This window comes from Folsomia candida, unplaced genomic scaffold (genome assembly GCF_002217175.1).
Source record: "Folsomia candida strain VU population unplaced genomic scaffold, ASM221717v1 Fcan01_Sc002, whole genome shotgun sequence".
In the NCBI taxonomy this organism is placed as follows: domain Eukaryota; kingdom Metazoa; phylum Arthropoda; class Collembola; order Entomobryomorpha; family Isotomidae; genus Folsomia; species Folsomia candida.
The window spans coordinates 14,881,160-14,899,062 of NW_019091194.1; the positions used below are offsets into that span (position 1 = coordinate 14,881,160).

Sequence of the window (17,903 nt, forward strand, 5' to 3'; positions counted from 1 at the left end):
CATCACCAACTCCTACAACTTTACCATCCCAGTTGCGATCTTTGTTGGAGTCTTTTTAAAAACTGCAAAGATGAATCGACGGAAGTGTAGAAAAGTGACCTACACTGAAGACTCCGATGATTCCACCTCTGACCCCAACCACCATTCTGAGGGTCAAGTAGATGAGATTTCCCCAAATAATGTAAAAACCCCGAACCCCAAAATGACCATACCCCCCGATTTTAATGATGGTTTTATGCATGCATTTTCAGTTCTCCCCTCTTCCCACCCACCATTCTGGAGAGGAGAAGGATGACGACGACTCCACCCACCACTCGGAGGAGGATGATGACTCTTCCACCTCTGACCCCAACCACTACTCTGTGGGTCAAGTAGAAGATGATTACAACTCTCCGCCATCCTACCAATATTGTGTGGAAGTGGAAGAAGGGACGGACAAACCTTTCATCTGTGCGGTTCGTCGGACTGACCAAGAAGAGAAATGCGGTAGGAGGTATAAACGACGGAATGCCGTAAACAAACATCAAAGGATGGATCATTTAGCAACTGATGAAGAGTAAGTCGCATTTTAGTATGCTCTCATTTCTTTCTCAAAATGTAAGTTGTGGATGATGTTGCAGTAAAGAAGCAGAGAAAGAACGATACAGGGAGTACCGGAAGAAGAGTCTATATGGCGTTCGAAGCGACGGATCGGCAAAAGCCTATCGCGGAAAAAAGAAGGCGAAAGGGTTTGACCAGCACCAGAAATCGTTCGTGTGCGATTTTGAGGTCGTCGAAGGTGACAACAGGGAATTGTGTGGCAGATCCTACTGTTACGAAACGTCGCTAACCCGACATCAGAAAAAGGATCACTTGGGAACACCGGCAGAGTGAGTCTTTAGAGTTATACACAAGTCAATATACACATACACATAAGTCGCATTTAAATTCATATTCCTCCCCCGTGTACTCATATTTAATCTGCAAGACTTGTGTATTCTTTTTGCAGACAAGCACTATTAACAGCAAGACAGAAGGAGTACGCCATCAAAAACAATCGACCGAAACAAATGGGTACAGTCGTCTCTTGTCATATTGGCACACTCCCCCGATTGGAGATCAATTTGATTGGGGACACAACTCGAAACAGATCTGACGCAGAGAAGGAGTATTTAAACACAACTGCAAGTGTCATTGACAGGCAGACTCGGAAGCCGTATTACTTCTACCACCTCATCATCCTGCCCCAACTTGCGGTTGAAGCAATCGGCTGCCCTCTCGCCTACCTGTCGTCAATCAAGGATGACCCTTCGAAAATAGTATACGAATACTTTGGAACTCATTATCAAAACCGACCGTGCCGGATGCATACAGACGCTCGAGAGTGCTACAAGTCATCCGTAGCCCATTTAATGGCTGAAGAAACAGAAGATGGTACCTCAAAGTATGTCTGCTACTCAATCCAGCACCCGGTAAAAAGAACTATTCATGCACCAACATATCATGCAATGTTCCAATTCGTTTACTTTATTCTGTTATACCTACGCTGTCTGTGGTTTTCAGGATTTTGAATTTACTAATCAAACTTCCGTGGAAAACAAGAACGCGGCACTTTTGAAGGAAGCCTGGAAATTGGTAAGATTATAATACTTCTTTGTAGTTAACCCATCCTGGATTATTCATAACGGATCAATGACTACTTATTACAGATTGAGATGGATGGTCGTCGAATGACCGGTTTAAACCAAGACAGGGTGCAGTGGATTTCACTGAATAAGAAGGGCGAAATACAACAAGGGATTGACGGTGGGATGACGCTAGCAGATGCAGCACGCTCGCTCTGGACTATGGCAGAGCTCTAGTACCATCAATTTGTTTGGAGCCCAAAAGCTGCCATGAAAATCACAACCCAAACAACTTTCCCTACTTCCCCCTTGCTCATTATCAGGCCTCCAATTTTGTCCACTTCACCCCCACTTTGCCAGCAAAGAATTTGCAGAAGAAAGTTAGTATTGAAATCAGTCAGGTGGATGGAGTGTGGGTTACAATGTAAATTGTCCTATTTTCGACTAAAATGTACTGGAGTTTTTATAATTGTTTTTGCTTTATCGATGAATTTATATTTTTAAAAAAGGTTCAATTAAATATTCGTCTTTCCGTTGTATCACATACATATAACTGTTAACTGAAGGTGATCCGACCATATACAATTTCGACGCAACTACTTCCGATAAGAAAAAGAGTGTGATGGATTTGTTTGTTTATCTGGGTTTGTGCATGAGAAAGCGGCGGAAATATTTATTCATGAAATAACTGATTGAGATCGACCACCAACCAACCATAATGAATATAAAAGTCGGTAGAAACAATTACCCGCTTAATTGTGTGTAGATCACAGTACGTAAGGGCTCGAACATTTGCGGCCGACTGTCCAATTGTCGTCTCCTTCCAGAAGCAATCTCCAAAAACATCACCTTTCCCTGCAAGTCAGAAAATGAGAAAAGTGAGATTCATGGCTGAACAAACAATATGTCTAGTTTTTCATATCCAACTTTACAAAGAGTAAGAAAATGAGCGTGTGGTAAAAATTTAATTTTATTCCAGAGTGACAAAATGATTGAGTGTATGTATGACGTTCCTTTTTGCATCAAGTGAGTGTAAAACTGGAGTGAGGGCCAAAAATCATAAAAAGTTTCTTAGACAAAACACAGCCCGTCCAAAAAACCTGCGGACGCGGGGAAGAAGAAGATGCACAATACACTAAAATTAAGATGAAAGAAGAAGAAAGTTTACAAACGCGTGAACCAAAGCATGTTGAGAATGGTCGTTAATCATTTAAGTAAAGAAGCCCATCTGCTGGAGAAAGTTTTTCTTCGTAACTTTTACTAAATGTCACGCCCCCATTTCAACTCTTCTCTTGGATTAGGTTATTAAATTTTTCTAGTGCAGATTACAAAGGATGACAACCCGAATCTCGTGTATTATTACAACAGGATGGCTCCTAGCCGAAAATACGAGATGAAAGAAAGAGACATTACTTCACATCGGCACGGCTCCTTTATTAGCACCAAAGCTGTCAAAATTAATGCGCTACGACGATTTTGGTACGCATTTATTAGTATTTCAATATGCAAATTTTTTCCCGAAGGTAGTTTGTACCTTGAAACTTGAATCATAATATTGTGACGCAAGTAGTAAGTAGTCTACATAAACTTCCTTCCATCCAATGTGTACCTAGGACTGAACCCATTTTTTATGAATACTTTTGAATAAAGTAGACCAGTGAGTATCGGCCCCGTGTTGGGAAACTTGCGAACGTCAAGCATCACCTAAGAATAATAATATGCGTGTCGCTTTCAGACTTTTGTTTATCGATCTCCCCACCCACAAATGCGTACGAGACTTTGCCTTTGTGCTTTCTTATGACTGACTGACAGCAGTATGACAGGCGGCCATTTTTAATGATTTAGTATATTTTCTCAAGGTTTTGTATGTAGGTTGGCAGGGAACTACGGTTGCATACTCGGAATTGGGTAGCAATTGACCGAAACATACACATTCCTCTGTGCGACTTATTTACGACCCGTGGTGGAAAAACGAATTTATCAAACACGATGAAATTATATGGCCCGAGTTCCGATTATTGCAGCAAGTGAAATGAATTGTCCATTATTTCAAGTAAATGAGAACGGAAATTTTTACCCCATTTATGCTGTTACTGATACACGTACGAGTCAGACGATTGCATATTTGTCGCTGAGTGGCTCATGGGAAAGTTGGTCATATTTACATGTGCAGCCAAAAAGAAAGTGGGAACTCCTGGAATACGTGTGTGTACATACCGTTTTATGTTGTTAGCCTGTTTGCGTGACTGTTTAGCAAAGGTATGCATGTAGCCACTTTGCAGCATAGCTGAGAAGGTGAAAAGTAGCCAATCGACTATTTTATATAACTTTTAGAGTTCTTGTATGCATTGTGAGCTACGAACGAAGCTCAATTTGCACAAAATACCAAGCACCTACTTTCCCTCACCTTGACCTTCTTATTAAAGCAGGTATATTTATGTATGGATGGGAGGCGACGATTTGCGATCAATACTTCTTTGTGTGAATATGCAGTCGCTGACAACACAAAGTGTTTGTTTTGGTAAATTTCTGATTGTCAAGTTAATATTTAATATTAGTTTATGCTCTAAGTGGAGGTATACATTTGAAGAAACGTGTGTTTCTTGATTGTAGTATTGACAAATATTTAGTGCACAATTTAGCAGCTAATTAATTCTTCCAACTGCCCATATTCGACCTACTACAAAGGACTCCATATTTATCTGTGCATACTTCACGTGCATGCATATACTTAATGTTTCTGTTGATTTGTTAAGCTTTGTGAGGGTAAAAGCTGAACTGGACGACTGCGTGTGTACTTGCACACCTTCATACAAAGTCAAAGGTCAAGAGTGCAATAAAATTGTTGACAGATAATAAAAATGGCAAGGGCTGGGATTTTATGATTATTTCATGAGGTTCCTCTTTGTCAAGTGACATGAGGAAGATTAGGCTTCCTGCCATCCCAGCAACTCCCTTCAACATCTCGTCCTCATCAAAAATTGCAGCGACTCCGACCATGTACTTTCTCTCCCGTGCAGCACATTTCTCAGCCGTGTTTTCCCATGCACTCCACCCACAACGTGGGACTATTGGTTCGTGGCTCGTCCGTAAATGAGTAGGGATGCTTGCACAAAAATACATACACACAATGACACACATATGAATGCTTGTGCACATACTGGGCACATTTGGGCTCATAGTGGATGAGAAAAATGTCATAGTAACGACAACCAAGGCGTGCCAAACATTTCGCCTGATCGATAAAACTCAAGAAGGAAATAACAAATGCAATGAAAAGAAAATGAAATGGGAAATGGAGAGTGAGCTTTTAGCAGCCAAGTCATAATAATACCCCACATGACATGAACCTCGTATCGTATACCAAACACAAATCCGACTTTTGGGGACATTTTCGCCTACAAATAAATTCGCTGGGAGTGCCAAAGATTTTTTGTCGTGGTGCAATTCTCCCCAAGTCTCTCTCTTACTCCACATAGTGCTGAGGAGGGGCAAGATTTGTCTGACCTTATCCGCCGTGGTGGTGATGTATAGTGTGGGCTTCAGGCCAGTAGTTTAGTGTCAGACTGAAAACATTGGCTACAGGGGGTGGTTAGGCTTTGTCGGACGACTACACAACGGATGGAATAAAATGAGACTGGCTAGCTGCATAATAACCTTATTGAAATTTATTTGTCCCCGTCTCTTCAGGGACAATTGAACGAAACTGCATGTCAGATCATCACTCTTGTGCATTTTGCTATAAATACTCGCCATCCTCCACATCCATCAAAAGATGTAAATATTTTGATGACGCAAAAATTGATGGATCATCGTTCTTCTAGAATTGCGAAGTATTTAGAAATTTTTCATTTTAATCCGATTTTGAGAGCATTTTCCTCTCCGTCTGAATCATCCGCATGTACGTTTAATCGTAGAAAGTTTCCTATGTACCAAGGATTTTTATCACTGTCCAAACGAGGCTGGGAAGGCCGGAAATTGTTATCCGCTACCTACATATCATAGGATACTCGAATTGATTCAATGATTCCCATTCTCTTGTACGGACAACAACAGGAGAATTTGGACAGCGGAGAAATGTCAGCAACTTCAATCTCCATTCCGCACAACAGACAACAATGCGATGATGCGGCGACCCTCGTCTCTCTGCACTCGAGATGCCGTGGAATGGGTTGAGTCGCCACTCCACTTTCCCCGTCTCCCTCTCGACCCTCTCGTCTTCCTTCCTGTTACAAAGCCCATGATGCCTCGTTCTCTCCATTTTACTCTGGATTCCATGTTTCTCTTCCGTCTCGACAGTTGTGCACTTGGACCAATGTACATTGTGGCAGAAAGTCGAGATCCTAAATACGTACTACAGTATGTACAGTATCGAACAAGCCGGAGATAAATATACGCGTGTGCTCGTGGATGGAGTTGGTTGAGCACGGTCTTCAACTCTTCCCGAGCTTGTTTTCTCCTCCAAGGTACCATTACTGAATACAAATGAGTCGTGTTGACCCAAGGAAATAGCCACGCGGTTAAAACCTCTCGTCACCAGGAAAAGAGTCCAAATCTTCAAAGTATCACATACAGAATACCAACTGAACATCCAATAGCATGACATGACTCACGTACATATGTATAAGAAGCCAAGTCTTCATACATAAATGCCAAGCACACGATGGGTATAAATGGCCTTGTATAAGCTCCAATTGAGGAGGATAAGGACCACAACACTAATGATACACTGCACACATCGTCAAACCAAACGATGGAGAAATTCTAGTAGCACAACTAATACAACGCTTTGAATTATGCTTGGTTTAGGAGAATTGTATTCTGCGAGCGCATCCATTGCACACGAGAACAATGCTCAGATTATTCCTATTGCTGAGCAGACAATACGGATTCCCTCCATCGTACATGCATATTTACTATTGTGAGGTCGATGGGATGAATGATTCATTTCATTGCGGTGTTTACCACCATATTGATGCTCCATTCGTGCAATTAGTGCTTAGCAAGTACAATTTTCTCTTTGTTGCATCAATTTTGCTATGCTTTTTGAACAGTCGAAATTACAAGTTAGTAGATCGAGCTTGAAGAGAAAGACGGCATCCTGTGCCTCCAGCAGCTCTGTCATTAGTGCAGAAGCGCTTTTTAATCCAATGCCAATGTTGGAACGCAGAGTTTAACGCTGTGCATGTAGGCGTTACGTACATGGTGCAAAGTATCTTTTTAAAGGTACGGAGACAAGTAAAGCATAAGGTAAAACGATAACTATTGTACAAATTGGAATATGAAAATTTCAATAAATTTATGATTATAAGACGATTTCCATGGGCTAAATGGAGAAAGCATGAACGATACCCCCTGAAAATAGGAGTCCTTGATCGATACTACTTATGCGGCAATGGCAATGAAAGTATGTTTATTAATACACCAGGAATTAGTGATAGAAATCGGAATTAAGTACACGTAAATTATGGTCTTCATACATACAAATGCTAAAAGTCAGCCTACACAAACATGTACAAACACCAGGGAGGCACAGGGGAAGGACATTAAACCAAATGCACGTATGGTGTTTATTAACATCGTTAGTATGCATAGACCGAGCCGGAGATAATTTTGACAATCGGCCAATTTTGAAAAGAGGTCAGACATGCCTCGAAAGAAATAAGGATTTTGAACTGGAAATGAGAAAGTTCTGCATGCACTTTACGAGCTAGAACTAGAAAACTCTTATCGCTAAATCCTCTACAACTTTAGAATTTGGTTTGATTATGCAATGTAGGCTCAAAACCTATAGTACGACTGCACACAACACCAACGAGTGCATGAGCAACCAGCTTGTGCAACTAAATAATACTTTGCTGGGAGATAGAGCGAATATGTACTTGTGTATGTACAAGTGGTGGTTGAGTGCTACTACAGAGCAGTTGTAGTAGAAGCCCGAAGGGATAGGTTTTCCCACTAAAACAGCGACAACCAGAACAAGTCTGGCAAAATGAATCCAATCCAGTAGTGGATGCATCTTTTGGGATTTCTCCATGTTAATCCGACAAGACCAATTTCCAACAACCAACGCACTCGCTTCAAATCGAAACTAATTCTCAGGTCAAGTTACCACCGTACTCTGCTTTCCCATCTGTGTAAGTAACGAGTCGCCCTATGTTGGGATATATCGCGTAGTGGTACTTATTGCTTCCAATTTGCACAACGTCCCTTACGAAGTTGTACCGATGAGCAGTCGTGCATTGCAATTTCAGTTCTCCCACACACCTACACATACATACACACATACCCATTTACCTACATAGAAGCCCGTACACCACCAAATGGACCACCCACATGATGACCTATTCAACTACCACCGACCGACCAACCTCATGGCCTCTGACCATCGACCGACCTTGTTTCAGTACTTTGGTCAAATCCATTATCGAAAACACTTGCCTCAAATACATCCATAAAAGTTGGATTGCACATGTCAATGCAAAAATTTGGTGACATCATTCATGAAGTTAATCTAAGAAGTTTATATATTTAATTACACTTTTGTAAATAGAAAGTATACTTTTAACAAGGAAGATTATTGCACAAAATGAAACACTGTCAAACAGTAATCATACAAAAGCATATGATACTTATCAGTTGAGATGCAAGGTTTAAATCGAAAATTTAATTTTCTTTTCCATACACAAGGGTATGAAATTCGGAAATGAATGTCTCCGTCGTATGCATATATCTATCTGAAAGTGGCTTCGTTGCTGCATTGTTGACACATTCACTCAATAATTTGAAGACTAGGAGGAGAATATTAAAGTCAACGTTGTGCAATATTCAGCCTTGGTTGTTAGTGTTCATTGCCGACACTAACGAACTACCCAGATAACAGGTCGCTATGAATTCGCTTAGAGAATTCGCAGAGAATATCGCGTAAAAACAGAGAACTCGAATTCCCTCAGATTTCGTTATTATTCTCGTATCGAATTCGCATCGAATTCGGTAATTATTCGTATTTAAATTCGATATTACGCTCATTTCAGAATTCGTAATGAATTAGACTCGAATTCTCAGAGAATTCTTCTATCGAATTCGAAACGACTTCACTATGCATTCCTAAACGAATTCGCTGTTATTGTAGTGAGGAATTCTCCCCGATTTCGATAGGAATTCTTCTTACAGGAATAGGAGACTATAAACTGTTCGCCTTGAATCTCGAATTCGTAAATAATTCTTAGAGAATTCACTGTGATTTCTCTCTTTCACGCTGGTATTGTATTTTAAAGTAATTTTAGCTGCCACATTCAAATCTTTCCTCATGGGAAGGAGACGACTTTTTCAGTTGAGTGCTCGCCACAAAAGAAGACTTGTAAAAAAACCAAATGAAATTTTCGAGGAAAATTTAAATAGTGACCTAGTCCAGGCCGAAGGGGAAAACATTTATTCAGAACAAGTGTTCGAGGAAGATCTGGAAGAAATTGAAGTCGGAAGTAACACGAGTGAAGTAAGTTCAGCTGAAACAATTAGCTCAGAGAGTGAAGGTGAAATTGATACTTTTGATATAAGACATAGTATCCAAAATTAGTCCAAGATTGAAAAATTGAAATCTGCTGGTGGATCTGAGGTGGCTACCGTGGTCGAGAGCATTCTCAAGAAGCTGATGACCGATGATTTGCAAGCTAAGTATAGTCTTTACGGAGAAAAGGGAAAGAACTCTTTAGTGAAAGTTAAGGGGTTAAGACAACTCATTAAAGGTATTTTAGCATCTAATTAAACAACAATCTAAAACATTAAAAAATATGTTAATCTCAGATGCGGTAGCAGCTCACCCTAGGACTCCAAATTATCCAGACGAGGGCACAGTTGACGAGGAAATTCAAAAATCCCTTAAGAAAGTCGCAGATAGAGTTGGGAAGCGTATGAGGTACTTATACTATCGCTAATAACTGTTGCAAAAGATTTTAAAAATAACATTAGTATATTTTCAATAGGAAGTGACTTGACTTCGCGGCCAATTTCACTACCCGGTTCATCTGATTATTCAACTTATATTTATTTTAATAAAAAGTTATTTATATTGCATAATATTTAGAAGAAGTAAAATAAACTATAAACGGAATTATGTAACTTCGAAATAAACGAGAAATCGTATCGATTTATTACTTAATTCGCAGTGAATTCGCATAGAAGTCGCATAAAATTCGTGGAGCAGTCGCGTCGAATTCGTTTAGAAATCGTTATGAACTCCTACATGCTCATCGAATTCAAGACGAAATCGTGGAGACTTACCGGCGAAATCGATTTACGATTCTCTATCGATTCGCTGTCGAATCGGCGGACATTTCCCTTCGATATCTCCTCGAATTTATCTCGAAAGTTGGAAATTCGAGGCGAATTCGATATCGATATGAAAGCGAATATAATATCGAAACATAAGAGAATTCAGAGCGAATTGTTATCTGGGTATTTACTGCACAATCCAACGAAAGTAGTCAATGTTGTGAAAGAGTGCTTTGGGGAAAGCAGATGGATGGATATAAAGTTTATAAATAGCCAATGCAGATATGCACACATAGAAATAATCCTTGTGCCAAGGAAGAAGTGAGAATTTGTTTTATCATTAGTTACTTATTTGCTGGAGCAGCCGTGTAATGCAAATGAGTGGAGAAATGTTTTAGTTAATTGCATTTTGAGTTAGTGCTGAGGGGGTGGAACAACTGCACAACTGATTGAGTCGCACTCTCGCACAGCCCAGTTTCTCGTGGTTTCTGTAGGTTGTTCCCCCTGCCACCTGCTAATTTCCTTCATTGAGTTACTAATCGGATAAAGTGCTGATTCCCAAATTAGCCGATATCATCAAACGCTCCTCAGCAACATATAAAAATACAGTTTTTCGCAGTAATTGTAGTCGGGCCTAGTCCAAATAGATAGAAAGCGGCACAAGGTAAATAGTTTGACTTACCGAGTATTGCGACAACTTCGTCATCTTGGATAACTTCCTGCAAATACCAACGTGTGTATGTAACTGACATTTCCATACTCTACAAACTTCTGATTTCTGAATGTACTTACAAGTGACCCAGTGACGATGAAGCTAGTAATGAAAATAAAGTTAAACTTTTAAGTAATCGTAGATAAGTATAAAAGTTTCTTTGTATTGAATATTATAATAAATAGTTCATGCATATCCAACCTCATCTTACTAATATTACAGCTGATGTACATATGCATGTGTTCCTCATTAATGCAATATTAGTTAATCTTTTAGCAGCCTTACCACAGATTGTCAATGCTTTCCCCTGTGTGATAGAGCAAATCCCCAGGAGCGGAATGGCTCATCAGGAAATGCATGGCCAGCGCTCGTAAACATCCATCACTGGCTAAACGGAAAGCCGGATGTTCATTAAAGACCTTTCGATTCAAATGGACGCATATATCGGCCTTCATATCCTTCGGACAGTAGTTTAGGACCTGAGTGTGACAAGTAACAAGTAATTAATCTAGAGTTATCACGCACGACATCAGGAGCAAATAATCATGACAATCATTGCATTGCAATAATAGAAATAAGGCAAAAGCGGTAATGACACATATTAAATATGTACTATGTCAATAAGGAGCGTTAACAACACGCGTTACCAATTTCAAATCTAAAAGCATACATTCTTAATTCAATCCTGTTGCGAAACCAGGTATATAGCGCACTTGTGCATGTTTTCGCAATACGCTCGTAAATAAAATGTGTATAGCATTGGGTTTTGCATCTTAATACTTCTAACTAAATAAGTAGAATGCAGAAATATTATTTATCAAGCAAGCACAAAAGTAGAGGAACTATATGCACGGAGACTTATGCCAGCAGCTGCGTTGTCTTGTCGTACAGCTTTCTTAAATACAACCCAACGTTAAGAGAAAAATGTACGTTATGAATTCCCAGCTGGAGAAATAAAGGTCAATCGCAGGCTTATTAAATATGACAAATTCGTCTCTCGAGACTTTCCTCGCTTTCTACACACGAAACCTAGTTGGACCACCGGAGTTGGGTTAGACATCCTGGAACTCTTATTCTTTTAGGTCAGGTACTCCCAAAGCCAAAGCTTTTGACTGGAACTTCAACCACGTAGTTATTGCTATTTCATGAGACACATGGAGACAATGCGTCCTTATGCATAAAATAGCTGCGTATTTTATTAGTACGTAGAGATGGGAATGGGCGGAATGATGGCATATTTTGAACAAGATAAGTGAGAGAAGAGAGGACACTTGAACTGGATCTGCCTTATATTCCTTCAATCCCAGTCCAACTGAACCCTCCGCCCGGATGTATTATGCAGAGGTTCTCCTAAGCTTTCGGTGGAGCAGGCCCCAGATGCGAAATCCTGCATAGTCATTACATCAGGAATAATTTGGTCGTTCCAGACACTACATCAGTTCCATTATTTTATTACTTATGGTGTCATGATTACCCTGAGGGACATTTCATTCACTCCTGGACAGAGTCCATTTTTGCATACTTTCGAACGTGCAATTAAAAACATAGTACTCGAACGAATATAAATTATAGAACATTTTCATGCAAATAAATTAAGCGAAATTTAAACGCTCTTTTGCCGTATTTCACTTTTTGTGAAAATCTAGGTAAAATTTAATAGTATATTTCTGCGCGCTAAATATGTATGTATGCAAGTATGTGCCTTCGATTTAATGTGTAACATGTTCAGGCCAAATGCCCAACAATGCCATGATTTTCTTCATGGTTTCTAGCAAAACAAACCACATTTGACGAAATCAAGATTTATTACATTCTGTATGTACGACAAATGGATAAGTATCGAGGCTTTGAGTTGCTATTTTACAATATTGACGGACATTTGCAAATAACATGCATTAAACTGTCGAATAAGTATATGTGAATAGTGACACCCTCCTTGCGCGATGTGAAATTTGAGTGGTTTCATCATTTTTTAGCGGATTTCCTTCCTAGCACGTCAATTTTCCATCAATATGTGATACAGACTTACTCGTACCAACTTGACACTAAACTTTACGACAACCTGCAACTACACTGATGACGGGAGTTTGACACGGATAAAAACATGTACAAGGAAGCGACGCGGTAAAGGTTTACGATTTCCCACACAGAGCAACTCAACCAAGAAAATATTGAGCATGATTCCGAACTTTCATTCGTACAATATGACCTTTCGATATTTATGAATACCTTGACATTTTGAATCTTAGAGTTGCCCAGGTTCGTTAATAATTCATTCCAATTCAGTTTTATACCCAACATAAAATTTTTTGAGGCCCAGATCGGAAGGGCGTGAGTGTGGTGAAATAGAACCAACTCTATCAACTTTGACTGTTACATTTTAACACCGACAAATAAAACACGACTAAATGATGCTGTAAACTTAAAAAAATATATTTCTTGAAGGGATTGGCATCTTATACGTTATGTGCTCCCATTTAAAAGAGAGTTGAGCAGTTACTTCCGAACTCTGCTCTATTGTACTAAAAAATTACTACATACTAACTTCAACATATAAGGTTAGCGATGAACGAACAAAAATCTGACTTATTTTCCGTATCGTTAATATCATAATATATGGACGTATTTTAATGCATTCGTACTTTAAGAAGTCTAACTTGATAATCATTATTATTATTTTTATAGCGATAAAATTCCAGCCAGAACCAAATTTATAGTACAGCCTGTATTTTTTTTAAAAAAAGGTTTTCACAAATTGGACCTTCACAACAACATTTGACAGCATCAAAAGGTCGAGTTTTGTATTTCTCGATAGTACTTATAATGACCAAATTATCAATTCCTTTCGTATAAATTGCCAAAACTTTCTACTTATTGAAGAATGGAAAATCCTTCTCATAGCATCTTCTTGGTGAGAAAATCTAAGACCTGAGTAGTCGTTACTGATAACGATATTTAACGACAATGCAAAATAAGCGGAGAATTGGAGGAGAAAGTTGTGTCCTACTTTTGTCATACTCAGAATCAGCACACACACATATGCTCTATTACTGGAAATAATCTCGGAAAGTAGTGAAAACTATAAAAACTAATGCAGAGTTGGATAGTAAATAAATAAATACAACCATGTTGATACAAGCTTGTCGTGTTGTTGGATGAGAGAAATAAAATAAATCCTGCTCTAGGCGAGAAGAAAGAGCAGCGCTAATGTCGCACATACAAGGAGCACACTTAAGATGATAGATATCTAATAAGAGAAGAAAGATGAGATGGAAAAATTGGGTAAACATGGAGAACAAAAACATGCGAAACAGACACCAACAACATTACAAGGCGGGGAAGAAGAAAGAGCTGGGAGAAAGTACGAGTGCTATGCTATAACGGGCACACATATGAAAATGGCGAGAAGGAAGAGGGTGATGCATTCAGTCCCAGATTTGAATTGTTATTTCGCCCCGAGTTAAATTGTGACAATGAAGAGAGCGGAGCGGAGAAGAGAAGAAAAAGAAGTGGAAAAAGTGCTACAATCCCCCTTTTTTCTCACATACTGCTCATGTGTAGCTCACGTGTGTGCTTTTACACAAGCTCTGCACGAGGACAAAATGGTGAAAACTTTCCAAAACAAGCAAACTTGTTCCGGACAAGAATGAGGAAAAATGTCTTTGTACTAGCACAAATCTACGAAAATGTTTTCATTTCATCAACCATAAGCACAAGTTATTTTGGGTAATTTTTTTGTAGTTGATGCTATTTAAAATTTACACTTATACTTACATTTATATAGATATTACTAAAAACGATCACTAAAAATCTATTCTTGGATAATTTTTATTTGGAGTGTTTCTAGCTTTGAAAGAAGCTTAGAGTATCTAATAATAATAACTTATTATTATTAGATATTATTATTAGATACTCTAAGGAAAGAAGGATTTGTTTGCCCCACTGTCCACAAAATTTTGGATGTCCATAAGAAGTTGATAAAGCACAAAATTAGGGTTCAGGATTTACATAGACTTCAAAATATTTCACTTCTTGGAACTTTTAATCCAAGTTCACCTTCATTAGAAATTCTGATATTTTCAGTAGAAACATTTTAATTATATTCGGAGAAGGTTTTTGCAGGATTTCTAGAAGAATGTAATTTGAAATCTACAAATAGCAAACCCCCATCTTGGATCTTGGAATTAAAAATGATTTCTTGTTGTTTTATTCTTTTACGCTTTTTGCTCAAACAAAATTTAAAAACAAAACAAAGCTAATAGTCTTACATAAATGCATATTTTACCCTTTCGCATCTACTCGAATGAAGAAATTGCAACCCTTTCTGAATCTCGGGCAAGCCAAAACGAAACCGCAAGAAAGCTAAAGCAGGTTGACAGTATTGTAATGGAAGAAAGTACCTTGAAGGAATCTATGCCCCGAGTCATCGCCCAGGTTGAAACGACGTAGTCCATCACCCGTTCTGATAATGCTTTAGGTACTTCATGCAATTTCATAAACTCTCGAACACTGTTCAGCATGTCGTGATATTTCGCCGTTGCGGATGTCATCTGCTGTATGATTGTTGTGACATGTCCAAAAATGGTGGCGTAAAGTAGAGCTGTCAATCAACATTAGAAATTGTTAAGTCATTTTTTAGTAATAAAAATGGCTTGATGTAATACAATCTGTACAAAATTGTGATAAATTTATTAATGGCAGATAAATTCTGATGAGTTTTTTTAGCAGCAAGAACTGCACCCTCATTTCATTCTGTCCGATTTAATTCATTGTGGGAAGCAGAAAGGAACAAGACTACTTTACACCTCTCTTGTTACTATTTGTTTGGACTCCTTGAGAGCCAGAAGACGGTTAATCAAGAAGAAACATGTGTTTCTCCAAGAGAAGGATGTGGTTCAACTGCTGGTGTAATAAGTTAGCTAGAGGTATATACATTCATACATAAGACGGTCAGAATTGGTGATCTCGCCCTATTCCTACGTATTTACTAGGAAATGAGAACGCTATGGGAAGATATATCAAAGACGGAGAGAGCAGCCGAGAAAGTGAGGCGTGCAATTAATTCGGGAAATATCTCATTCCGCTAACTGTTTCAGTAAACCATCCACCATTTCGGTCCTACCGAAATGGTACTTTTTGGGTTGTAAGTCACTTTCTCCTCACTTCAATTCCGAATTTCTAACACTACAACCCCATCATTTACAAAGTGTAGGGAAACGATAAACAGCTCGTGCCAAGTTGCATTTTCTACTCTTCTGTTCAAGAGACTTGATAAAATAAACTTCATGTAACAAAAGTTTTCCTATTTACTAAGCTAATTTAAGATGGGTATTTAAGAAGCTCCATTGCAAAATTTACCATATTCCTTTAAATGTCAAGAATAATTAATTCAGAAAGATATGAAGTGGGTGAAAACTTGTAGTTCTAATCACATCACTACACGACAATGTTTTTTATGGTCGATTGGTTCAAATCAGATGTTTCAATATCCATTACAGAAAACTACATTAGATTACTAATATATGCATATTAAGTACAAATTTCATTATATTTCTTATGGACAGTGTAACAGTCTATAAGTATTGACTCTTTGTAGATACATAGGCTGCGTATCAACTTTTGGCCAAGTAAAATGGTTTTTGGTCCCCTTTCCAACTAGTCAATGAAATTATTGCAAATTAGTTGCTTACCGGCTATAATCATCATGCAGATTGTGAAGATCTTTTCATTGTCAGTCTCCGCTGCAATCATAAATTATTTCAAAAATTTGTAACATTTCATCAGTGATTATTACTCCCTTCTTATATAATTGAGCATATTTTAACACTCGTTTGATGGAATTTAATGAAATTTGTTGCGTATGAAAAAGTAAGGGTCTTAAAATGACTTTTTTTTAACTATGCATAGTTTTACCTGCGACGTTGCCGAAACCAACACTGGTCATACAAGTCATGGTAAAGTAAAGCGCAGTCACATACATAGTTTTTCTAGAAGGGCCAGAGGTCAACTCTGAAGGACCGCCTTCCGGAGAGTTTAACACAATGTAAGGGCTTTGAGTCCTGTAAGATTATCACAATTGTGTTAACACGAATGAAATTATTTGATGCAGGTTATGAAGAGAAAGTGTCTTTCTTACACATTTGCAAGCTTCCAGAGCCAGCTGTATTGCATCCCATTGTCTGTGTCGGAACGACCGATGGAATACCAAATACTGTAAGCATAGACAATAAAGAAATAGTTTAGTGTATCAAGGGAAGAATATGCATTTGTATTCAAATAGAAACACAATATATGTAAGGGATGCATTAAAACTTATAACTCGATCACCTTACTTGCTCTGACTTTATGATGGAGAAAGTTCTCTGCAAATATGCATGTACAAGCATAATTGTGATGTTAAGGTAACTCAAACTTTTGGTAACCCTCTCCATTAGCCTTCAGACTACTTAGAATATTAAAGCAATACTAGTCGTATTTGTTGCTACCTGTTATGTATTTATTACTTTATCTAACTTTGCAATGACGTGATATTCACATACCATTTTTTAAATATCCCAAAAAACACGGTGTTTTTTTCAAGGATTCCATTTTTAGTACATAAGGAACCACACACTTGGATAATAAATACGTGCAGAACATATCCTTTATGGTTAAACGTGTGATATTTTATGCACTCGTGTCATCCAGCGAAATTCCACCATGCTTTCTCTCAAATAGATAATAAAAAGCACAAATTGCCGGAACTATGAATCAACTGTAACTCGTTTTCTAACTTGGTGTTGAGATCAATGTATTATGCATACACTTATCATAAATTGCTCTCATGCTAATAAGGATTGGGAAATTACTTATAATTTGCATTTCTAGCAAATTTCTGATTAATAATTCCTGATCAGAGTGCCATTGCATACTCCTTAACAAATAAAAAATAGGTCCTAAATGCATCCCTTACAATTTGTGTACCTCAAGAACTTACCAGGCTAGCCAATGAGCTACTAACATATAAAAACATAATAGCAGTATCAGCATTGCGGCGCCGTACTCCAAATATCTGTCCAATTTACGAACAACTCTTCCTGGAAATATAAAATGCCGCGTCAATCATACGTAACGTTATTAACGGGAAATCGCAATATGTAAATACGGAATAGGTCATGTCATATTCTTTACCTAGACGAAGTAATCGCACCACTTTCAGTGCGCTGAAAAGGCTTCCGATCCCCTGCAACGAGACAATAAGTGTTATCTCCATCAGCATTATTGTTATGGGCAGCATCTTCAACTTTCTCAGTGTGGGATTTTTTCCCAGTCCTTAG

General features: G+C 38.4%; 2 protein-coding genes and 2 long non-coding RNA genes across 4 annotated transcripts in view; 3 read left to right on the forward strand and 1 right to left on the reverse strand.

Moving 5' to 3' along the window:
* Nucleotides 1–17,903, reverse strand: part of LOC110843487 (potassium voltage-gated channel protein eag) — a 76,094-nt gene that overhangs the window by 6,502 nt on the left and 51,689 nt on the right. The window contains exons 16-25 of the mRNA XM_035847841.1: nt 17,758–17,809; nt 17,564–17,663; nt 16,724–16,798; nt 16,501–16,646; nt 16,278–16,328; nt 14,988–15,187; nt 10,873–11,066; nt 10,668–10,689; nt 10,558–10,594; nt 2,353–2,459 (exon numbers count right to left, since the gene is read on the reverse strand). Of these exons, the coding sequence (XP_035703734.1) occupies nt 2,353–2,459; nt 10,558–10,594; nt 10,668–10,689; nt 10,873–11,066; nt 14,988–15,187; nt 16,278–16,328; nt 16,501–16,646; nt 16,724–16,798; nt 17,564–17,663; nt 17,758–17,809 (984 nt within the window). The remainder of the gene's footprint in view (nt 1–2,352; nt 2,460–10,557; nt 10,595–10,667; nt 10,690–10,872; nt 11,067–14,987; nt 15,188–16,277; nt 16,329–16,500; nt 16,647–16,723; nt 16,799–17,563; nt 17,664–17,757; nt 17,810–17,903) is intronic.
* LOC118434399 lies at nt 540–2,131 on the forward strand. Its single transcript, XM_035847851.1, has 3 exons — nt 540–1,451; nt 1,543–1,614; nt 1,689–2,131. Exons 1-3 carry the CDS (start codon nt 1,050–1,052, stop codon nt 1,839–1,841), a joined length of 627 nt encoding a protein of 208 aa, XP_035703744.1. The 5' UTR covers nt 540–1,049; the 3' UTR covers nt 1,842–2,131.
* LOC118434401 lies at nt 8,719–9,722 on the forward strand. The gene is made up of 3 exons (XR_004833981.1): nt 8,719–9,349; nt 9,408–9,519; nt 9,587–9,722. It is a non-coding gene; the product is annotated as an uncharacterized LOC118434401 (long non-coding RNA).
* On the forward strand, nt 15,582–16,830 carry LOC118434404. The gene is made up of 3 exons (XR_004833984.1): nt 15,582–15,730; nt 16,495–16,630; nt 16,697–16,830. It is a non-coding gene; the product is annotated as an uncharacterized LOC118434404 (long non-coding RNA).